At 52.2% G+C, this 24,279-nt stretch overlaps 1 protein-coding gene across 1 annotated transcript in view; it reads left to right on the forward strand.

The window, feature by feature from the left end:
- The first annotated feature begins 4,051 nt into the window (after positions 1 to 4,051).
- The window catches only part of CPEB1 (cytoplasmic polyadenylation element binding protein 1), an 85,389-nt gene continuing 65,161 nt past the window's right edge, over positions 4,052 to 24,279 (forward strand). Inside the window, exon 1 of the mRNA XM_040970147.1 lies at positions 4,052 to 4,075. Coding sequence (XP_040826081.1) covers positions 4,061 to 4,075 — 15 coding nt within the window. The 5' untranslated portion in view covers positions 4,052 to 4,060. The remainder of the gene's footprint in view (positions 4,076 to 24,279) is intronic.

A 24,279-nucleotide genomic window follows, 5' to 3' on the forward strand; every position in this document is an offset into this window, starting at 1 on the left:
TTCTGGGAACATTTTGAAGGACCAGATGTGTATGTGTGTGTGATTAAGCCAAAGACTATGATTCTATGTACAGTGCCATGCTTCCATTTAAAATTAAAACACACACACACACACACACACACACACACAAACCAAAGTGGCTGTACCAGCTGACACCCTCACTGGCCATGAGCCTGCATTGAGACAGTTGAACTTTTTTATTTTACCCATTTGAGGAGGGTGCAATAGCAACCAGCGCTAGCTTCACTGGCCACTCCCTCCTTACTAAGTGTAGCTGGAGTCTATGCCATGTTTGCTAACTGCTTGGGTTTCATTCATGTCCATCATCTGCTCCCCATCTTTTGCCCACTTTTTAAAGGAATTCTTTCTCCCTGCACATTGAATGCAGGAGTTCTTACAGACTGTGGAAATGAGTCCACTGCAGACCTATGTATTACAAGTGAACAGCTTCTCTTTCCCAAGTTTAAAGCAAAAATGGAATGTTTAAATTCCAGAATTCAAGACTTCACTCCTTTATATCTCAAGCTTTTTGTTTCTAATTCACTAGAAGAAACAATCATAGGGTGAGATAGCAAAAATATTCTCCTGCATCGTCTTGTAAAAAAATTCCACTAGGGCCAGGGGTGGTACAGGAGGAATCACGCCTGTGATGCTGGGTCCCCCATCAAAGCACCTGCTTGAGTCCCAGCTGTTCTGTGGCTTCTCCAGCTCCCAGTGGATGGACTTGAGAAAGCAGGGAGGGCCCCAGTCCTTGGGTCCCAGCACCCACATGGGAGCTTTAGATGAATTCCTGGCTTTGACCTGGCCCAGCCTCAACAATGCAGCCATTTGAGCAGTGAACCAACAAATGGAAGGCTTCTATTGCTTCTTTTCTTTGCCACTCTGCATTTAAGTAAATCTTGTAAAACATTAAATTTATTTTCTAAAAATGTCTAGTGAAGCCTCTCCTATGTACCCTTTAACATGCTCTGAATGTAGAGTTGTGTGTGATGACAGGTGGTTCTTTCCTTCCACTTAAAAGGGCATGGTTCAATTGGCTAATCTTTCCTTGTAAGCACCAGGATCTCATATGGGTGCGGGTTCATGTTCCGGCAGCTCCACTTCCCATCCAGCTCCCTGCTTGTGGCCTGAGAAATCAGTCAAGGACGGCCCAAAGCCTTGGGACCCTGTACCTGTGTGAGAGACCCAGAAGAAGCTCCTGGTTTCAGATCGGCTCAGCTCTGGCTGTTGTGGCCACTCGGGGAGTGAGCCAGCAGGTGGAAGATCTTCCTCTTTGTCTCTCCTTCTCTCTGTAGATTTTTCTTTTCCAATAAAAATAAATCTTTTTTAAAAAGGCATGGAGATATTCCATAGACACAGCATAGCATGGTTTTATTTCTTTTATTTTCTATAGAGAGCTTGGCAAAACTTGAGCAGAGACTGCGTCCACTTTACCTGCAGCCTAGAGTTCCTAAGGGAATCCCCTTCTGATCTCCAACCAAGAAATAATTTTCTCCCAGCAGTCTCCTTTCTTGTTTCAGCGTCACCTGCCGTGAACACACAGAACACTTAGGCGTGTGAGGGACTACAGGCATCCTATTTAAAAACACTGAGTTCTGCCAATTACAGCTACAGTGAGACCTACATTTGTACATCTGGGGCTTGGCTGCGGAGATGGGGCCAGGCATAGCTGGCCTCAAAGGCTGCCTGTTGCTGGGGAGAATGAATAATGCTGCTTGTTTGTTCCTGCTGTTTGCACCAGGGACCAGCTGTGGGACTTGACAGAGCCCTGCTATAGTTCCACCTCTCTATGCTGCCATAAGGCCACGGACTGTTCTTCCTGTCGAGCCAAGGGTGGATGGGGGGGCAAACCCTCACACCTAATTCCAGGCTGGTATTCAGAATCAGTTACCTCTCCCGCCTGTCCCATGGGCAGGGAGCTTCCAGGGAACTGGATCCAGTAGTTCTCTGACCTGACTAGGTCCCTGAGCTCTGACACCTGGCCACAGGATTTGAGTCCTAGTTCTCCACCTTCTAGCTGCAGGGCCTTGGGCAAGTCCCTCCCGTTCTTTGCACCTGCTTCCTGGTCTGCAGGAGCAGTTCAAGGAGGGTGGGGTGGGGGGCTGGGGGCTGCTAAACAGTTGGGGCAGTTCCCACAGCAGGTGTGCAGAGAACAGCAGTAACCCTCCCAGCTCCCTGCTGGGAGATTCCAGGCAGAAGAGGTTTCTGTCTCCGTGCCTGGCTGGGAGAAGCCTTCATTGTCTTGCAGCCCAAACTCCTTCCCTTGCATGCAGTTCCAGGTTTTAGGCTCTTACCTTGCTCACCTTTGAATGGGAGGTAAGGAATTCGGCATCCACACTCCATGAGCACCACACCCCCACTTCCCCCACCCCCAGGGCGTGGCTCTTTGGCTTAGCAAGCAAATAAATTCACACGCACATATTGAGAAAGGGGAAAAAAGTATTTCCAGCTTTTGGGGGAAATTTGTGACTGGGTGGGGGTTCTTTCCTATGTGGAACCCTTCCGTGGTGACCACCCCCACCCTCCTGTGCTGCCTGACTTGTTTCCTGGCACCCACCCACTTCCCCATGACAAAATGCAGGGTAGGAGATCAGGATCCAGGAGGCAGGGGCCCCGGCAAAGCCACTCCGTCTCTGGCCCTCCCAGTCTCCCTCTGCCCTTGGAATCCCAAGTCATAGCCGGTGGCTGCGCAAGGGCCAACACCCAGCCACTCCCACTCAGCCCCTCAACCACGGTGATTAAGCCCTCACCACCGGCTCCCCCGGGACTCTTCCCAAAGTGACTGTGCACTTCCATTCGTACTCCAGGGAGAAACCTACGGGGAGTGCTTTGTCCCTGTCCCCTCCTCCGCCCCCAACTGCGTCTCAGCGCCTTAGTCCTTGTCCCACCAGCCTGCTTGGCCAGGGACGACAGCTCCCGGTGCCCCAACTGCCATGTTGATGCTTGATGGACGGACACCACACACTCCCACCCCTTCCCTCGCCGGTTCCGGCCGACTCCTCCGTAGAGATCATTGCTTTTAAACAGTTGACAGCCACCTCCGCCAGCGGGGGCCAGCGGGGGCCAGCGGGGCCTGGGCGTCCCTCCCGCAGCCGCACATTCTCCCCGCCTGGAATGTCATCTCCGCCTCTGCGCTTCCGGTAGGGGCGCCGGCGGAGCCCCAGGACGCCTTCCCCAGGACAGCCCCGACGAGGGGGACTCTGCTTCTGGCTCTTGCCCCAGCCACCCACCCACTCAGCCAGTCCCTTGTCCCCCCTTGCTGATTGCCGATTGCCGCAGTCAGGCAGCAGCGTCGAAAGCGAACTCACCAGGGATCCGTGATTCCAGGGACCGGTAACCTCGGTGTCTTTGGAACTTTCCGGCATCTCCTGACGCCGCGCCCCCTGTCTCTCTGCAAGCGCACCGGGCCTGTCCGTCTCCTCCTGTCTCTCTGCAAGCGCACCGGGCCTGTCCGTCTCCTGCAGCCCCGGGGCCGGGGGTTGGGGGGAGGGAGTCTCAGTGTGGACAGCGGCGTGCAAGGCAGGCTCTCGCCCTGGGGAGGTCACTAGAAGAGGAGGAGCGTTGGACGCGGAGCTCTACTTGGCAAAGGTTATCGTCGCAGGGGCTTGGGCAACTGGGCTCTCCTTGGTACGGGGAAAGCTGAGGCGCAGCGACCGACGAGGGACTTGGCCAGGGTCACTCGGTGAGTAGCGCGCCCGGCTGGGGCTGCCGCCCGGGGAGTGGTGGCCCCTGTGGCCGGTGTCGACTCCCCAGAGCGCGGCCCCGTCCGGGCTTCCGCGCCCGGGTTCGGCCTGCGGGGTGAAGGAGCGCGCAGGGCCGGGGCGAGGGGCGGGGGCCCGGGCGGGGCCGACACAGGTGCTCCTCATCCGGCCCCGGGGGCGGCGGCGGCGGCGGCTCGGCGGAGCTTTATAAGCCGCCCGGGCTGCAGGGCTGCGCGCGGCTCGCTGCAAAAATAGTGCCCACGTGTGTGCGCGTCCCTCGGCGCGCCCGCCCGCCCGGCCCGCCGCTCGGGCCGCCCGTCCTCCCGTCCGTCCGTCCGTCCTGCAGGGCCGCCGGCCCCATGGCGTTCCCGCTGGTAAGAGCCGCCCGCCGCCCGGCCTGTGCGGGGCGGGGCTGGGCGGGCCCGCGGTCGGTGGCGGCCCCGGCAGCTAACGGTCCGCGCGCCCCGAGCGGCGAGCCAGCCCCGGGCCCCCTCCGTGTCCCCACCCCCGGCGGGGCGCGCTCGCGCGGGTCACATGCCGGCGGGCGTGGGGGGCCTCGTGGCCAGGGGGGCGCACGGCCGGAGCGGGTGGAGCCGGGGCGGGGTGTGTGTGTGTGTGTGGTGAGGGGGAGCGCGCCGAGCCTTCTCGTGACTCAGGGCCTTGGGGCTTAAAGGCGCCGCGGCCCAACGGGGAGAGGAGGCGGGGAGTGGGGAGGCCTGGACAGGCTGCGCCACAGGGTTCCGGTGTCCACGAGCGTGCGGCTGCCCCGGACGGCCGGCCGGCCGTGGCGGGGTGTGGGGGCGCTCCGGTCCGGCGCGGCGCTCGGGACACCTCGGTGTTTCAGAGCCGTCGCACTTGCGAACCGAAGCGGCCGGCGGCGACGGCTAGCGGATTCCCCGGCACTCCCGCTGGCCAGTGTCGTGCGCGGGCGCCGGGGCGGCCGGGCCTCTCTGCGCGACCCTGTCCTCGGCCCGCCGTTCCCCGGGGAGGGGTGGCGACGCCACGACGGCGGCGGCGGCGGCGGCCGGAGCGGCCCCTTTAAGGCGGAGGGATCGGCCCGCGTGCCTCCCGCGCGCTTTCTTAGCCCCGGGGCCCCTCACGTGGCTTCACACGTTCGACCGGCGCCCGAGCCGACACCCGGGGGGCGGGTTTGGCCGAGCAGGGGCGCGCGCCCCCCGCGCCGGCGGCGAGGCTTTGGCGACCGGGCTTCGCGGCCGCGGCGGCTCCGGTGGTGGTGAGGTGGGTCCTGGGCGTGAGGGGTGGCGGGCGGAGCGCCCCTCAGGCAACGCTGGCCCCTGCTTTCTGGGGTGGGGGGGGGAGCGGCGGGCCGGGGTGCACGGGGGGCCCTTGGCGTGATGGTGGTGGTGGTGGTGGTGGTGGTGGTGGTGGTGGTGGTGGGGTCCCCCGCTTCGTCCTCCTCAGCGTAGCTGCTGCAGCGAGACTTGAGTTGAAGCGAGCTTGCCAGCCTGGCCCGCCTGAGACCAGGGAGCTGTGGGGAGGCCTGGCCGGTGTGGGGGTCACGCAGGCCCCGAGAAGCGGCCTCGCCTCACGTGCGGTGGTCCCCGCGGGCGTCCTGGTCGCACGCTCGTTCGTTCGTTCTCTGTTCGGCCGTCCCAAGTGGCTGGAGGGCAATGCTGCGGGGCTCTGGTGGGTGCGCGCCTTCTTACAGGCAAAGCCTCACTTCCCTCCCCGCGTCAGGTGCACAGCACTCCCCCACCGGACGACTCGGGTGGGAGGAAAGCGGGTGGCACCGGGTGCGGGTGTGAGGGGACGGCGACCCGACAGCCAGGCCTGGGGCGTGGAAGCCCTGCCGCCTCCCCCACCGGCTGGGGTTGGGGGGTTGGACACTGCATTTCTCTGGCAACCGCTTCCTTTGGTCTCCCTGGCTACGGCTCTTCCTCCCCTCGCTCTCCTGCCACCTGGGTATATACTGCTGGTGTGCATCGCTGGCTGGGGCCAGGGCAGGTGGGTCGCGTTTGGGTGCGGAGGGCAGGCGCAGGTGTTCTGGCCGCCCCCTCGGGTGCCAAGGGCTGACAGGTGCCAGCTGCGCGGGTGTCCACGGAGGGGAGTGGGCTCCGGTCTTGGGGACACGCGCTGGGCTTTAAAAATAAGCCCAAACGGGCAGAAAGAAACCTTGGAAATGTGCACTCGGGGATCCTTCCTCGCTGGCTGACTTGTTTTCGTCGTGCGTGGGAGGGGCGGCAGCTCTGCCTACCAAGTGGGCTCCAGGCTGTTGGGTGTCCCCACGGCCCGTGGCGTTCAGGGCTCGGGCCTGTCTCCACTCTCTCCATCACGGAGCTAGCTGGGGTCTGAACTGTTACTCTCGGAGCAGGTTGCCGTGCTTGTTTTAAAGTACCCCCTTTTAAGTGTTTATTGGGGAGAAAGAGCTCTGGTGGCTTATTTTTTCCCATGCCGGCAGTGGCTGCAAAGGAGAGGAATCCAGGTCTCCCACAGGAGTAGCTGGGACCAGTTCCTCGCGCTTGCTCTGCTGTATGCCAGGGTCTGTTTCCAGGGAGCTGGCTGGCAAGCCTGGGTAATCCTGTGATGAGGGGCACCTTGTCTGTACGGCTAAACACCTGCTCCCCTGTGTTGTTGTTGTTGTTTAATCACAGTAATTTCATCTTGGGAGGCCTGCCAGTGCATGCCCAGTTGACAAAATGGGGCTTGGAAACCGACTACATTGAAGTCCACCTTTGTGATATTAAAAATACGCCAGACGCCCTAGGTGGTTATCTTATCAGCGGCTCCCTGGTCTGGGGTCTCCCCACATCAGGAGGGGGTGCAGAGCCTATCTGCACAGCACCCAGAGGTTAGAGTAGTGTGTGGCTGACGGCTCTGTGGTCTTTATTTTTACTGTGATGCACCTGGCCAGTGTCCGTGAGGAGGAAATGGGGGGTGGTGACTCAAGACTGGAGGAGCCCGTGTTGTTGCACAGCGCAGTAGGCATTCCAGATGTATATGAGTGCCTGTTGGAGTCCTGGCTGCTCGGGAGAGCAGTGAGGGCATAGGATGGCCCAAGTGCTTGGTCCTCTGCACCCACAAAGAGACTTGGAGCTCCAGGGCTATTCCAGTCATTTGGGGAGTGAAGATGTGGGTGGGCAATCTAGAAACAAACGCTTCAGAGACTCCCAGCTCACCACTTGGTATCAAGTAAGCAAGTGTTGGTAGCTGCCTTAATAAGCATTTACTGGGTCTTAGCTGCTGCTTTTGTTTTCAGTGTCTAGAGTGAATGGGAACCCAAGCCCAGGGGCCAGAGAGCTGGCCTGCTGGCCTCACTGAGGGCCATTGTACAGCAGAAATGGGGTGCCTAAGTGGATGGTATGTTTTTTGGCTTTATTTTAAAGATTTACTTGAAAGGCAGAGTTAAAGGGAAAGATAAAGAGATCATCCATTTGCTGAGTCACTCCCGGAAATGGCCACAACAGGCAGCACCAGGCCAGGAGCCAGGAACTGCATCTGGGTCCCTCACATGGGTGCAGGGACCCAAGGACTCGGGGGCATCGTCTACTGCATCCCCAGGTGTGTTAGCAGGGAGCTGGACCCACACTCCTGTGAGATGCTAACATTTTCAGCTGCAGCTTAAGCTGCAGTGCTACAATGCTGGCCGTAGATGTCATTTTCTTAAGGTTTATTTTTATTTGGATAAAGGGAGAGTTATGGAGAGAGGGAGTGTTACAGGGAGAGAACCCCTCTCTGGTTCACCGCTCAGGTGGCCGCAGCAGTGCGGTCAGGGCCAGCCAGGAGCCAGGAGCTCCATCCTGCTCTCACTTGAGTTGCGGGGGCTAAGCCCTCGTGCCACCTTGCACTACCTTTGCAGGTTCCTTAGCAGGATGCTTGATTGAAGGCCCAGCAGCCAAGACTCAAAAAACCCACACCCAGATTCAGATGGTTGTTGTCCATGGTGGCTTGTAACGTTTTTCTTAGTTAAGCTGACTACCCCTGTGTTAATGTAGTGATTAAAAAGTGTGTGTATACCATAGGAGTATGAACCTTCCTATTAGATGTTCCTTTAGAACCTTTCCTGTTAACCTTTGTAGGTGAGGACACAGGCTTAGGAACCAAGATATGGGCTGTTCAGAGACGGGACCGAGTGCCCAATCTGGTGCCTTAGCCTAGCCGGTCCTGCATATTCTGGGTTGTTTGTGTGTGTGGTTGAGGAAATGTGCTGGCCTATGGGCTTGAGGGCCCATGGTGACCCTTTGAGGGCCAGGTGACCCTTACAGCCGTGGCCTGGATTCTCTGAATGTTGGCACTGCCGTGCTGCTGTCCGGAGGAATGTGCTGTGTGTGGTTCCGGGCCCTGTGTCCAGCAGCCAGCCGAGGGGAGTGAGCCAGAGGGCCGGGCAAGGCAGGGCTCCTCCCTGCACCCTGGGTGAAAGACCATGCTTTGGCAAGTTTCAGTAATTTTTCTTCTGAAGCAAGGGGCATTTGATATTATTTAATTATTTTAAGACTAATAAGAGGTCAGTGAGTCTCTTCTGTCTTAAATAAAGCTTCCATAATAATGTCTTTGAGTTTTCCAGGAATAATTGCAAAGGGATTTTTAGCAGCGTGTGGCAAATCGCTTTTGGCTGAGCTCCCAGAGCCTCACACAGCCCTGCCCCAGGAGTGAGGGGCTGGGGCTTCAGCTCTGGTTAGAGCTGCCGCACTGGCAGGTATCAGGGGCTGCGTTTGTAGCTCATTCCCAAGGGTTTAAAGCAGTAAACAGCAGAAAGTCTGGCTAAGAATTTTTCTGTGAGAATGCAGACTTAAAATACAAATAGGTTAGTTTGAAACAAACAAGAAACAAACCTGTAGCCAGGAAAGTTTTTGGAAAGATGGAAACTTTAAAATGTTGGCTATTCACACAGCCTTCCTTTATCATCCACACACTCAACCTTAAGTCCACTGTCTGTGGATTTGGGCGTGGAGGGGAGGGAGGGGAGGTGACTGAAGTAATTTCTCTGTTGGAATTGTTGCTACTACCTGGCGTCCGGTGCTGTAGCTAAAATGACCATTCCCTGAAATGGTTCGCTTCAGGGGTACATGAATAAGTGAGTTTGTACCTCCCACTCAAATATGTGAGGGGAGTGTGCCAGACGGACAGCGCCGTCTGGACTGCTGTCTCCAGTAGGCGGTGTGGCTCAGCTCCCAGCGACCTCTGCCTGCTGGGGATGCTGTGCGCTCTCAACCTGCTTTTCCCTGGGTAGGGGTGGGGTTGGACCTGCAAGTTTGGGTAGGAGAATGTTACCTTAAGAATTTTGATTCTGTTGTTTGAATGAAGGCCTTGAAGCACTGATAGTACCCTTTCAATGTTTATGTTACCCACTTGCCTTGCCTGTCCACCACAAAGCAGCTTTGGCAGTGCCCTTGCTTCTCTGCCTTTGTTCTGAGTGTCCCATCTTGACCACCACAGGTGCCAGATGCTGAAAGAGCTTGCTGCTCAGGGTGGGACTCCAGAGCAGGACATTTGTCATTGGTCTGTGAGCTAGCTGGAAAGATGCAGCCAAAAGGCACACGCCACGTATGTAGTATTTCATACTTGTGGGAAAATCAGACCTACCACAAAAAGTTAGCATCCAAACTTGAGGGGATTGAATTTATGTTATGGATGCAATTTCCGGGGAGTTTTGTTGGATTTGAAAAAGATCCTTGGCGGGATAATTTTGCCATCCTGTAATGTGTGTTCAAATGTGTGTGTGGTGGGACAGGCACTATTGCTGATTAGATGGAATTGCAGTTGGCTTTCTGTAGTTCAGCACGAGTCAGCCTTGTCTCAACCTGGTCTTTTCTGAATGTTTCTGTAAGGGCGGAGCAGTTCTTCTGCTGGAGTGAGGTAACACTCCGTTTGCATTGTGGTGACTTCCCTCGAGGTAACTGGAGAATGCCCAGAGGGCAGAATGAAGACTGATTTCTGTGGTACAAATGGGTCAGGTGCCTGGTGGCCGCTGCTTCTGGGAGTGCCCTGACAGTGCCCCTGGTTTCTTTCTTGTCCAGAGCCTGCAGTCCCCGGGGCAACTCCCCCATCGGGAGAGAACAGTTACCTTGAAGGGCAGGTTGGGCTTCTTTGTGTCTTTTGAGGGAACACTGCTTAATCACCCAGTACTTACCGCCTGAGCTGTGGTGGAGCTGGCTGTGTGCTCCGAGTTCTGGCTCCAACCACCTGCCTATCTCCTGGGGCTGCCGGTTCTCCTGAGACCTAGTTTTTTCTTTATCTTTTTTTTTTTTTTAAGCTGTAATGTTGAATTGTTTTGAAGCACAGATGGTGTTAGTCTTACCGGTATGATTTTGAGGTGATACCAATCCAGGATTGTAATGTCCTACTGCTTCCACTGGACAGGAAGATTTAAGTTTAAAATTAAAAAATGCTGATTGCGATTTTATACCGCGAATGAGTGCTGGAATCCAGCTCTCGTTTCTAGACTGGTGGATCTAGAATGCATGCACCTTGTCCTCTTGGTTGGGGTCTGATTGTCTTACATTGTGTGACATCTGTGCTTGGTCCATTAGCCTGTGTGAGGCATCCCTCACCATCAGCCTTGCCTTGGTGCTTGGAGGCCTCCTTTCGCCCCTGGATAGCACGGCTCTTGCAGCTCCGCCCCTTCTGCAAGGACCCATGTGTTCCTGTAAAAGCTACAGTTCATGAACGTGATTCTGACCTCTCAGGCCCTGCACTTCTGGTTGGACTACAGACTGGATACGGTGATCTTCAGAAAGTTCTTAGGGAACAGGTTTTTTTTGGGGGGGGGGGCGGGGACGGGGTAGGGGTGAAGACACATGGCTTTAAAATTTTTCCATACCAAAATAAACTTAATTCAATTTTCCCTGAGTTCTGTGAAGTAATTTTGTATCTTAGGACCCAGCAGGTCTGCAAACAGCCAATTTCTTTCCTTGTCTCTTGGAGCTAATCAGATTCTATCCCTCTTACTGGATTGTATGTGGTTCTCTTCCTGCGCTCCCACCCCCCCAAGGGGCACCATAGTGTCCCTGTGGGGACAAGAACTGGGTTTGGGAGCTTGATTTTTCTGTGTCTCCCCTTCCGCTAGAGGTTGCAATTGAGAAAGGTGTTAGGTAAATACATGCTTGTAGCTTTCTTTTGGAAATGCCTTCCAGTTTCCTTACAATGTGCTTGATGTAATTCTTCTTTTAAAATTTATTTGAGAGACAGAGTTTCAAAGACATACAGAGGTTCACTCCCCAAGTGGCCAGAACAGAGAGGCTGGGCTGGGCCAACCCTGGGAGCCCGAGTGCCAGGATTTGGACCACCCTCTGCTGTTTTGTCAGGAATTCTAGCAAGAGGCTGAATCTGAAGCAGAACAGGCAGGACTCAAACCAGTGTTTGTATGGACTGTTGCCATCACGGGGGGTGGCTCATCTGGCTGTGCCATGCTCACCCCGTTTAGTGTGGCTGTCTCCCTTGGCTTCACCAAATGCCCTGTCTTTTCCATTCATCTTGCTACTTCACAACTCAGGTTTGCTGTAGAGAAGTATTTTAAATCTGCCTTGGCCACCATCCTCCCCTTTGTTCTTGCCCATTCGCATTCACCGGCCCCAGGGCCCCAGTGCTGCTCCATTGTTCCCCCCTCACTTGAGTCTTAGGGTGGTGCCCTGTCCCTGGGCTGGGTGGGGCACTCCACAGGAGAGGGCTGCTGCCTTCTGCTGCCTGTTCCCCCACCCCCAGGTCCCTGCTGATACGCTCACACTTTCACAGGTTCTCCCTCTTAGTGCCAAAGCTCTCAGTCATTTCAGGATTGGAAATCTTAAGTTTGAATCAAAGGTAATTCCCCGTGAACAACAGGAACAACAGTGCACAAATAGAGCCATGTGGTTATTGGGGAAGGGGTCAAAGAGGACCATTGTGTACGTTGATTGCTTTCTGATTTGATGCCAGGGGCCGCTCTAGGGATTGAGGGCAAGTAACCTTCTAGCTCTTTAAGGAGTCAACAATCCAGCAGGAACGCACAGATAAGTGATGTGCTGTATTGTAAGTACCCAATAACGAATATTCGTCCAACAACATGTGTGGTAGGCAGGGAAAGGATTTGAAAGTTTTGCTGAAGCAGAGTGGGAGGGAATTCCAAGCATAAGGAACAGCTGGTGTGTAGACAAGGATCAGAACTTAGAAGGCCACTTTGGGGCACACTCTCTAGAGTTCTGAGTGCAAGGAGTACCATCCTGTGACCTGGGCATTGCGCATGGGTTGCTGTGTGCCGGAGAAGTAAGCACATTTAACTCTGAAAAGGTATACACACAAATATTCCCAGCAGCTTTGCTCATATTCAGAACCTGAAGGAAAACTAGAGATGCCTGTTGTATTAGGGTTCCTGACTATGCCTGGGTTAGCTGATCACAGGGCTTGGCATATAATGGCACTCAGTACCACTCAGCCGAAACTCCCAAGAAGGAGCTATTTGAGGAATGAAAGGGGTTTTGGCTGACAATTTTGGGGGTTCATAGTCCAAGATTGGGCAGCCCCCTTGGCTTAAGCAATCTGAAGAGGCTGGAGGAGGGCCACTTGGAGACACGCCCAGTAGATCACATAGCAGCCAGGACACAGAGACAGGAGCATAATGGACTAATCAGACTAACCCCAGCCTAGAGCTGCCTTCCCAGGTCAAGCCCTGAGGCCCAGAGATCTTTCACAGACTAACCTCCCGGACACTGTGACTAGTTGGGACTCAACCCTGAATGTCAGCCATGCATAGTGAAAGCCTATTGAACCTGAAACACAAGGCCAGAATTTATTCCAGCTAAAGGCTACGGCTCAAAGCATTTAAGGGGAAGGTGTGGGGTGGGTTCCTGTCGGGGAGCCAAGGGCCCCCTGACAGAGGTTCTGTCCCAGAGGCCATGGCTTAATTTCAACATGCCGGCAACTCAGGGAAGATGCCAGCAGCTGGAGAGGTGGGCTGGACACCCAGTGCCCAGGGTGTGCCCACACCTCCAGGTTTGTCAACCTCTGCTTGGAGTATACCAAAATTGTAGGCACCAGAAGAAAGTCAGGTGTTCAGCATAAATCCTACTGTTTGTTCAGTTGAGGTGTCGTAAGTTCTTCTCTCAGTTCTTGTAGTGGTAGGAAGTTAAAATCCAGGTTATCAGATGCCAGCAAAAGGTGGTGGGCAGGTCTGCTATTTTAGCCCTTTTCTCTGCCCTCCATGAGGAGGACTGCGGATCAGAGTGACTGTGGATCCACACCTGCAAGGCACTGCGCAGTAATAAAGAAGTGCCGACTGCAGAAGCCTCAGGCTAAGTGGAATGAAGAAACTGGACCCAGGTTACCTAGTGCACGATTCCACTTGCAAGGAGTTGAAAAAGAGGCAAATGAATGGGTGCCAACAGAAGTCTGATTGGTACACCCTGGAGGTAGGTGGAGGGCAAGAAAGGGCACCAGGAAACCAGTAGGGTGTTGGACGTGTTCCATGTCTTGATGTTTGTGGTGGGGGGCCTTGGACAATGCAAGTGGGTGAAAGGTGACCCAGCTGTGTGCTCTTAACAGGCGCCCCTCATTGTAGGGTGTATCTGTCAGTCGAGTACTAGACTGCCAGGGATCTAACTTGACCCTGAGATGTCAAAGCCAGGCCATGGCGGCATGTTCCCAGCAAAGCCAGTATCAGGTATGAATGTCATTTTTAGAGGCAGGGAAGGAGAGCTTCCGTCCTGTTCTACCATCTTCAGATGGCTTTTGGGGCTGGATCATTTTGAAGCCAGGAGCTGGGAACTCCACTTTGAGATTGCCTATGTAGGTGGTGAAGAGCTACTGGAGCCATTATCCACAGCTTCCCAGGACACACAGTAGCAGGAAACTGGAGTAGGGAACTGGAGGCAAGACTTGCTATCCAGTACTGACCTGAGGTGTCTAAACTGGTGTTTCAACTCTCTGAATGCCTGCATGTCCATGATGAAGCAATGCAAGTTAATCTCACTGCATCTCAATATTGAGTGTTGCTTCTAATGTGTGCAGAGCACCCTGGATTCCTATTCAAGTCTACTGATTGTGCCAAGGAAAAGTATTTGATTGGGTTTTAAGAAGCACAGACTTTTTATTTTTTGAGACTTTTAAAAAATGATTTATTTATTTTTGTTAGAAAGTCAGATACACAGAGAGGAGAGACAGAGGAAGATCTTCCGTTCAATGATTGACTCCCCAAGTGACCTCACCGGTTGGTGCTGTGCCAATCCGAAGCCAGGAGCCAGGAACTTCTTCCAGGTCTCCCACACAGGTGCAGGGTCCCAAGGTTTTGGGCCGTCCTCGACTGCTTTCCCAGGCCATAGGCAGGGAGCTGGATGGGAAGTGGAGCTGCTAGGATTAGAACTGGTGCCTATATGGGTTTGTGGTGCGTTCAAGGTGAGGAGTTTAGCCTCTAGGCCACGGCACCGGGTCTGAGACTTTTTTTTTTTTAATTTGAGAGAAAGACTACAGTTATATAACTGGGTATTTGCCAGACATTTTCTTGAACATGAAAAAGTAAGTAAGTTACTTCACAAAAAAATCAGAATATTGCCAGTGGCAAAATCTGAGCTTTGAAGAAAAAAAATCAGAATTTGTGAAAACATTTGTCTGCCACCAGATGAGCTTGACGCCTTCCCCAGTGCTTGGGGAAGACTCCCCCGAGAGGGGGTGCTGTTCACTGACATGTCGGAGTTTGCAGAGTCTGCATAATCCCATAAACTAGTGTCTGCCACACGTTACTAATGTGACATCAGATTCATCCAGAATGCAAGATAGACCAGTGCGTTTGAATTTTTTATGTGGCTCACTCTCCCAGCTGCGTGCAGTATGTGAGACCAGAGACCCACATACTGCGCAGGTAGCACCTGCTTCCTACCCAAGTATTCATTAGCAGGAAGTTGGACTGGAAAGCCAAGCCAGACGTGAACCCGGGCGCTCGGCCATGCAGGACATGGGCATGCCGAGAAGTGTGTGTAAGCTGCTACCCAGCTGCTGCAACATGTGAACGAGTCTGTTGAGCTGCTGCAGATTCCATGGTGCAATTAAGCTAACACTTCTTGAGAGTTCTTGTGTAATATCAAAGCAGCAGAGCCACACTTCTCTGAAAAAGCTGTTAGAACATTTCTTTGGGGACTGTGTGTTATGCTGTGGCTAGCATCCCATGTGAGCACTGGTTCGAGTCCCAACTGCTCCACTTCCTATCTAGTTCGCTGCTGATGCACCTGGGAAAGCAGCAGGTGACCCAAGTTCTTGGGCTCCTGCAGCACCTGTGGGAAACTTGGATGCCATTTGAGGAGTGAACAAACAGGCAAAAGATCTGTCTCCCCCTCTCTGTGTAACTTTGTGTTTCAAAAAATGTTTTTTAAAGATTTATTCATTTTTTACTGGAAAATCAGATATACAGAGAGGAAGAGAGACAGAGAGCAAGACATCCCGTCCAGTGATTCACTCCCCAAGCGGCCGCAACAGCTGAAGCTGGCTGATCTGAAGCCAGGAGCCAGGAGCTCTTCCAGGTCTCTCACACAGGCGCATGATCCCAAGGCTTTGGGCCGTCCTTGACTGCTTTCCCAGGCCACAAGCAGGGAGCTGGATGGGAAGCAGGGCTGCTGGAATTAGAACTGGCGCCCACATGGGATCCCAGCATGTGTAAGATGAGGACCTTAGCCCTAGGTTACCACACCGGGCCCTCTGTGTTTCAAATCTTAAATTCCTCTTTCCAACTAATCTGTGAAAGTACCTTCCTAACAATAATATGAAAGATAAAAACAGATTAGAGAAACACAAAGGAAAATCCAGCTCTCTTCCACTAAGCCAGGTAGTAAAAAGGTGTGCAAGAATATCAAGGAATGCCACTGCTTTTACTAACTTTGTACCTGTGCTCATACCTGGTGGGTTTCAAGAGTAGCTACTTCTTTCAGTTGTAATTTCTTATGAATAAGCATTGACAGCTAGAGTCCACTGGCACCAACACACAGTGTTGGTAATTTTACCAGAGTACAGTGGCGTCCTAAGGCCAGAGTTACTGAGATCCAGTGTCCATTGGAGTGACTGAGTTGTACTTCTCATACATCTTCAGTAGCACCAAGAATGAGTGAAAACATTGTGAACTCTTGAAAAAGTGTCCATCGGATCTGATAAAACACAGTGAACTTGGTTTAAAAAAAAAAAAAGGACTTCAGAGGGGAGAGAACCATCTGATGTCTGATTTAAAAAAAATGAGTAAGGGCTGGGTGGGTGTTGTGGCACTGCAGGATAGAAGTTGCTGTCTGTAATGCAAGTATCCCCTATGAACACTGGTTCGAGTCTCAGCTGCTCCACTTCACATGCAGCTCCCTGCTGATGTGCCTGAGAAAGCAGTGGAGGATGGCTCAAGTCCTTGGGCCCCTGTCACACAGATGGGAGACCTGGATGAATTCCAGGCTCATCAATAGTCTTTGGGTTGACCCAGCTCTAGCTTTTGCAACCATATGGGGGCAAGAATCAGGAGATGGAAGATATAATCTCTCCTAATATATCCCTGTCTTTGTAAATGTTATATATTCTTAGAACAGGTGAAGTGGTGGAGATGAGGGTGGGAATGGTTACTCTGTGCAGAAGCTTGATGGGGTGGCCCAGGGGTGACTGGCTGGCTACCAAGAGGGTCTAAATGTGCGCGAGAGCTGGCCATGTGACCAGGAGGTGCCGAGGGTGAGAAGTGGACTCGGTGGGGAGGATGGGAGTTAAAGGAAGGCAGTAGGAACCTTGTTGGAGTGGGCAGGGCCCGACAAGTTCTTACCAGGATGTGAGGGTGTGCCATTCTCACAGAGGAAAAGGCTGGCCAGAGGAGTTGACAGTCTGGGTCATCACCTCATTTGTGGTGTGCTAGGGCTCCCGTCGGGACACTGGTCTGCAGAGCTCTGCCTTGAGAATTCGGACAGTTTGGGAGGCAGCTTTCTGGAGGGGAGAGCATAGGAGACCAGCCCGGGGAGCAGCTCTTTTTGTGGCTGGTCTCTGGTACAGAAGGAAAACCCCAGGTTCTGAAATGATCTTTTCTTTTTAAAAAAAGATTTACATGTTTTAAATTGGAAAGGCAGACTTCCAGAGAAAAGGAGAGTCAGAGAGGAAGATCTTCTATCTGCTGCTTCAGTCCCTGAGTGGTTGCAACAGCGGAAGCTGAGCCGATCTGAAGGCAGGAGCTTCTTCTGGGTCTCCCACACGAGTGCAGGGTCTCAATGCTTCAGGCCGTCCTGTACTGCTTTCCCAGGCCACAAGCAGGGAGCTGGAAAGGTATGGGGAGCAGGTGGGACATGAACCAACACCCGTATGGGATTCTGGCACTTGAGCGAGGAAGATTTGCTAATTGAGACACCACACCAGGTACTTCCCCCCCCCCCCCCCCAAAACGATCTTGAGTACCTGGGAGCTTTGACACTGAGAAGTCAACAGATGAACCACTGTTTTTTTCCTTCCTTTCTTTTTCTTAGATTTATTTTATTTTTATTTGAAAGGCAGAGTTAAACAGAGGGAGAGACAGATACCTCCCATCTGCAAGTTTACTGCCTAGATGACCTTAAGAGCCAGAACTGAGCTGATCTGAAGCCTGGAGCTTCTTCTCAGTCTCCCACGTGGGTACAGGGACCCAAGGCCTTGAGCCATCCTCCACTGCTGTTCCAGACCAGTCAGGAAGCTGGAATGGGAAGTGGAACAGCTTGGATTAAAATCGGCCCCATGAGTCTCAAAGCCTAAGAAGGAAGTCAAAGCCATGTTTGGGGTTTGTGATTGCTACTGTAAGAACACCTGTGATGCAGGCTGTTTGGGTCTGTCTGATGGTAGTCGGTGTTGGTGCTGTTAAGAGACAAGCTGTGAAAGACCTTAGAGTTTAACAAATCTGGGCTGACAGTTTGCTGGATAAGTGTGACATGAGCTACAGTGACAGCAACTGTGAGCTCATGAAACTCTTGAGTGGTCTTGGTATTAAATATTCTCTGAACGTGCTCAGAAACCTGTCCTGTAAATCTTAGTAAGTATTTCCTATTTCCAGACAAAGTTGATAATGATGGACAGTGGGTGAAGATGTCCCTGTAGAATCTGGAGTGTGACCAGAGATGTCCAGGGGCAATCAGGGGTAAGTGGCTCCTGAGTAGTGTGGACAGCAGCTGGGAACTCTGTAAGAGACATTGAAGCATTACCTGGTTCATGCTCGAAGTTGGTCACCGAGGGGCAGGCGTGTGATGTCAGGGATATTTCGCAGGGGCTGCGCTGGCAGAATACTGCAAGTGGAGCAGGGAAACGGAGCTAAGTGAAGGAAGCACATGACTTTTCTAGGAGTTTGGTACAGAGCAGAAGAAAAGATAGTGGTTTGGGATACATTAAGGCAAGAAAGATGTGAGAGCCCACAGCATGCCTGAAGCTGGAAGGAGAGGAGTTGGTGGAGGGCAGACTTGGGTGCTGAGGGAAGAGGAAGAACCCTGGGTCTAACGGTGGTGGTACTGCTGAGAGGGGAAGGAGGCAAGGACCTCTACAGCCTCAACTCAGTTACTTAAACTCACCCCCTCCCTCCTTTTAAAATTTTATTTGAAAGACCGTGCTACAGAGTTATGCAGAGACAGATTTTCCATCAGCTGGTTCACTCCCCACATGGCCACAACAGCTAGAGCTGAGCCAGTCTGAAGCCAGGAGGCTTTCCTGTTCTCCCATGCTGATTCAGGGTCTGTTTTCCAGCATGTGCATAAGAAGGAAGATAGAAAGGCAACAGAGTAGCTGGGGCTCAACCCAGGTACCCTGAAAGTGGACTCAGATGTAGCAAATAGCGGCTCTGCATCTGTGCCAGGTGTCTGCCTTTCTAGACTGGAGCTAGTGAACTGCAGAACCACCCGCACAGAAGCAGCAGAAATGGTCATATGCCCCCAAAGAACTGGTCTGTTAGTTTTATGTTAGCTGTTAGTTTTATGCTTATAATGAAGAGCAGAACCCCTATAGGTGTACAGATTATGGAATGCTCTGCTGGATCTTCAACAGCCCTTTCATCAGCCACAGAACAGGAAATGGTACAGCTCCTCATGAGGAAGTGACAAGCTTTCCTTGAGAAAAAATGCAAATCATCTAGCCAGATCACCAATGGCCAGTTCTCTTGACTTGATTTTAATGGCTTCTCTTGGTTTTCCACCTTGAGCTGGCCATGCAAAAATCTAAGATGTGGAAGTAAGTGGGTCCATATGCAGCTGCCAAAGTGTACCTTTTTGAAATGACAGTGTGATAACCTCAACACAGTTCAAGTCAGTATGTCACAGATACTGAAGCTTTGTTAGATACTGAGATTACAGAAACAGGTCAAAGAAACATTGCGGCCGGACATTAATAAGTGGGACAGAGGGACAAATTCATTGAGGAGAGTAGAGAGCAAAGAAAGCACAGAATGCTGTAGAAGAGTAGAGTCTTGGATGGGGTTCCAGGCTCCCGTGGCAAGCATTTGGAGAGCTAAGCCTGTACTTGCTCACTCTTCCCCTCCCTCAAAGGCTCCTCCTCATCCCTTTGTCTCTCTCAAATAACATTAAAATACATCCAAAAGCCCCTGTAGCCAAACTAGAGTGTGCTGTCCGGCAGACCAGCCTTCCTGAGCGGGCAGAGCTCTGAGTCTAGTGTAGATGATGACCGCCGGCAGTAAGGAGCCCGAGGAGTCAGTGGTGTGTCTCAGATAGTGGACTGAAGGCACACTGGGTAGACTTTAACCCAACTGCAGCAGAACCAGCACTGGCTTCTGACCACTGAAGATCTGCAGGTCGGGGGGTTGACCCGAGTGGCTGGCCTTCACCGGTTGTACCTAGGTAGTATGAGTGCTGAAGGCCAAGTTGGGGTTTGTAGATGAGACACTTGTAGAATTCTTCCACCTGAGAAGTGCAGTATTTTGAGATCTTCCTCTTCAGTAGCAACATATCCATCTGGTGTGGATTCAAATTTTTACAGAATTCCAATTCTTTTTATAATTTTTATTTATTTACTTTTTAACATTTATTTTTATTTTTATTGGAAAGGCAGATATACAGAGAGGAGGAGAGACAGCGAGGAAGATCTTCTGTCCAATGATTCACTCCCCACGTGAGCGCAACGGCCAATGCTATGCCGATCCAAAGCCGGGAGCCAGGAACTTCTTCCAGATCTCCCACATGGGTGCAGGGTCCCAAGGCTTTGGGCCGTCCTGGACTGCTTTCCCAGGGCACAAGCAGGGAGCTGGAGGGGAAGTGGGGCTGCTGGGATTAGAACCGGTGCCCATATGGGATCCCGGGCATGTAAGGCAAGGACCTTAACCACTGCGCCACTGCGCCGGGCCCCAGAATTTCAATTTTTAAAAAGATTTATTTTTATTGGAAAGTCAGATATACAAAGAGGAGAAGAGACAGAAGGAGATCTTCCGTCCAATGGTTCACTCCCCAAGTGGCCACAATGGCTCTAGCTAAGCCACTCCAAAGCCAGGAGCTTCTTCTGGGTCCCCCACATGGGTGCAGGATGTCAGGGCTTTGGGCCGTCCTTGACTGCTTTCCCAGGCCACAAGCAGGGAGCTGGATGGGAAACAGGGCTGCTGGGATTAGAACTGACGTCCATATGGGATCCTGGCGTGTTCAAGGTGAGGACTTTAGGTGCTACACTATCGCACTGGGCCCAAGAATTTCAATTTTTAAAGGAAGATTGGGAATGCAGTAGAGCACAGCACAAAGCGTTAGACCCCTGCACATGTGTGGAAAGAACCGAAAGAAGCTCTGGCTCCTGGCTTCAGATCGGCACAGCTCTGGCCATTGCGACTACTTGGAGTACACCAGCTGTGAAAGATCTTTCTCTCTGTATCTCCTTTCTGTAAATCTGACTTTCCAATAAAATATAAATCTTAAAGGAATTAATGGCGCAATAGCCAGCACAGTAGCCTAGTGGCTAAAGTCCTCACCTTGTAAGTGCCAGGATCCCATATGGGAGCTGGTTCGTGTCCTGGCAACCCCACTTCCCACCCAGCTCACTGCTTGTGGCCTGGGAAAGCAGTGGAGGACAGCCCAAAGCCTTGGACCCCTGCACCCATATGGATGACCTAAAGAGGCTTGAGACTCCTGGCTTCAGATTGAGCACAGCGCTGGTCAGCCGTTGCGACCTGCAAGGTGCTGCCTTGTTCTATGGGAGTACCTGTGGTCTCCTGGCTTTCACTAGTACTAAAGTGCGTACTCTGAGTCTGTTGAAGCCTGCCTCCTGTTCAGACTAACAGAAGGTCAAAAACAAAAGGGCTGTGAGCTCACTTGCTTCCTGACTGTCCATAGCAGAGCAGCCAGGAGACACTCTTCATGGTAGCAGAACTCTGGTCCGAGGTCGGACCTGCCATTGGTTGAGATGTAGACCATGTGTAGGTAATGAGTGCGGAAGTAGGTAGCAGCAGCCTTCCTTTTGAAGATGAGAAACTAGGAATGTATTTCCCCAGAGAATTTAAAGAGTATTAGTGTATTTCATAGCAGGTTCAGGTTTTAGGCAATTCCACAGTATGACACATTTTTGCTTCCTATAGTGAAATATTTTTAGTCTTTTAAATAATTAGGGGGAAGAGTTCAGGGATTCCTAGTACAGAAAGACCTGGGTTCTTCAAAGAAGCAGTTACCCTACTTGAGTTCACTTGTCTCCTCTGACAGCAGGTAGGTCTCTCCTGCAGTGGCTTCTGACCCTGTGATGTAATGAATGACGATGGTGCTGGTTGATGCCATCTGTTTATCCAGTGCATGAGTGTGTCTTAGGTTGTGTATGTCTGTTAATTCAGAAGCTCTGTGAGATAGGATTCTTTGATAGAACATATGCTTTGTGTACTGTTGATGATCCCAGCCAGGACTGGACCAGGACTGGACCAGGCCAAAGCCCTCTCTCCCGTGTGAATGCAGAGGCCCAAGGACATGGGCTATCTTCCGTTGCCTTCCCAGACATCCTGGCAAGGAGCTGGATCAGAAGTGGAGCAGCCGGGATTTGAACCGGTGCTGATGAGGGATGCCAACACTGCAAGCAGGCAGCAGCAGCCCAACGTGCTATGCCACAACGCCAACCCTGATACAAGAATCTTAACCAGTGTGTTAACCACTGGTCCAAATGTCTGCCCCAGTGTTGGGAATTTTATCCCTTATTATGCAATGTAAGAAAAGTGGTAGATGTGCTCCTCAGCTGACATGGGGCTGAGATATTTTTCTTCCTCTTTCAAATTAGTGGTTCAGGGTATGTGTTGGTACTTACTAATAAGGTCAAGCAGTATGGAGTACAAATTGAACACCTCACTTTTATTTTTAATTAACATAGAGAGGGTCCTAAGTGAGAGCTGTGATTTGGTGTTACATGAGAAGGGGTGGGAGGTGTGCCAGGTACCTGGCAACCTCCAGTTGCCTGGAGTTTATGCTTCATAGCCTAAGTTCCTAGCAGGGCAGGATGACCAGAGGCCACATTCAATAAAGAGCAGTAAGGTAACTGCTAACCTCAGAGAGAATGCTGACTCCTTAGCCTGGCATGGGAGGCTGTCTTCTCAATGTGCTTCCTTCTCTGAGTGATACAAGACCAGTATTTTTGTTTTAATTGGTTTGAAAGGCAAGACAGTGGAGAAGGAGAGATTGGAACGATTAAGTTTTTTCATCTGTTGGTTTGTTCACCAAATGGCTACAACAGCCAGATCTGGGCCATCAAAGCCAGGAACCAGGAACTCTGTCCTGACCTCCCACATTGCTGCTTTCTCAGCCTCACTAGCAGTAAGTCTGATCTGAAGCAAAGAGCAGCTGGGATACAGGCTGCTGCTGTGGCGGACTGGCTGAGCTGCCCTCCCCCGTCTCCCCACCCCCTCCAGCCTGTGGCTCCAGTGCCTCCCTGCCCTGTGTGCTTCCAGCCGCTGCCTTTACCACTGCCCTGGAGACACGTTCTGCCAGGCCACCTGGGCTTAGAGATCTGTGTGCTTAGAGCACATTGTGTTGTGGTTTACCTGGCCATGCCAGGGCTCCCTTTCCAGACTTCAGAATTTTTCTTAAAAAAGAAAATTGAGGGCTCGGCGCGGTGGCGCAGTGGTTAAACTCCTCGCCGGTTCTATCCCGGCAGCCCCACTTCCCTTCCAGCTCCCCGCCTGTGGCCTGGGAAAGCAGTCGAGGATGGCCCAAAGCTTTGGGACCCTGCACCCGCGTGGGAGACCCAGAAGAAGTTCCTGGATCCTGGCTTTGGAGTGGCATAGCATTGGCCGTTGCGCTCACTTGGGGAGTGAATCATGGGACGTAAGATCTTCCTCTCTGTCTCTCCTCCTCTCTGTATATCCGCCTTTCCAATAAAAAAATAATAAAAATAAATCTTTAAAAAAAATTGAAAGACACAGAAGTCATCTATGCAGCTGTTCACTTCCCCATGTGCCTGCAACAGCCAGGACTGGCCCAGGCTAAAGCTGGGAGCTCGGCCGCAGGAATCGGACCCAGGCATTCAGGGAACGGATATGTTTATTATCAGTGAGTGAGGTGTGCACTCCTAAGATCTGTGGGCTGTTCATGCTTGCCGTCTTATTAGCCTTTGTGAAACTGTGCAGTGGGAAAGGTGGGAATCCACAGCTGTGGGAAGGGCCTGGCGTCTCTGGGTTTGTCGTTGATGGTTCCTCCGGAGGACTTGGGGAAATGAGCTTGCAAGCATTCTGGTTGTCATCACTGCTCTCAGGTTGCTGGTCTAATCAGGAGCTTAAGGTTGCAGTAGAGCCTTGTTTATTCCCTCTGTGGTCATTTACAGAATTGATCACTTCTGGCCATTCTCATGCTTACCTTGATTTTAGTAGCCTAAACCAGGCACAACGCTAAGCTTTGCTTTTGATGTGTCTTGGTTAAGTCAGTGCCCATTTCCTCTCCTGGTCTATTTGTGGTTGGGTGGTTGGTTGGTTTTCCCAAGATGACTGGTAATGATGGAAACAGGTGAGGCAGACTCCTTAAAAGACTTGGTCATCCACCAGTGTTTCCTGGCTTGCTGTGTGGGGCGAAGGGTGCAGAGTGAGGAAGAGGAGGTGCGGAGTGGCAGGTTTCTGCCTGCTGATGGTTTAGAGTAGTGGTGGTTGCTGAACGAACACTGCGCAGACGCATTCAGTAATGCCCTGCGAGTTTTCCATGTCAGTAGATTTGCCTGTACTCTTAACAACGGCATTGCGAGTGCTGGGCTCTGGCTCCGCACCCCAGCTAACTGCCTGTGCACAAGCTGGGAAGAGGCAGGAGTCACTTCCTGGCTTCCTTCAGTGGCCTGGTCCTTGTGGGCATGTGAGGAGGGAGCCTGTGGATGGATAGGGTCACTTTCTCAGTCTCTGCTTCTCAAAACCAAAGAAGCCCAAACCAAGTTAATGATCATTTATCTCCTGGTGGTGTCTGTGCCATTCTTGGTGCTTATCACACCTTTTCTTGTGATTACATATCCGGATGTGAAAAGTCGCAGCAGTGGAAGCAGCTTTTAGCAGACTAAGTGTTCCACAAACATTGCCAAAATTGGGTCTGCACTCTATACCCATTTTATATATGGAGGAAATGAAGCATTGCTTTTTTAAAATTCTGACCTCACGCAGTCAATAAATGATAGGACACTTGTTTTTAAAGAGGTCAGAGTTCTGGGTGCAGGATCCCAAGGTTTTGGGCCGTCCTCAACTGCTTTTGCAGGCCACAAGCAGGGA

The sequence above is a fragment of the Ochotona curzoniae genome, unplaced genomic scaffold (assembly GCF_017591425.1).
Source record: "Ochotona curzoniae isolate NIBS_2020 unplaced genomic scaffold, NIBS_Ocur_1.0 scaffold_4701, whole genome shotgun sequence".
Lineage (NCBI taxonomy): Eukaryota > Metazoa > Chordata > Mammalia > Lagomorpha > Ochotonidae > Ochotona > Ochotona curzoniae.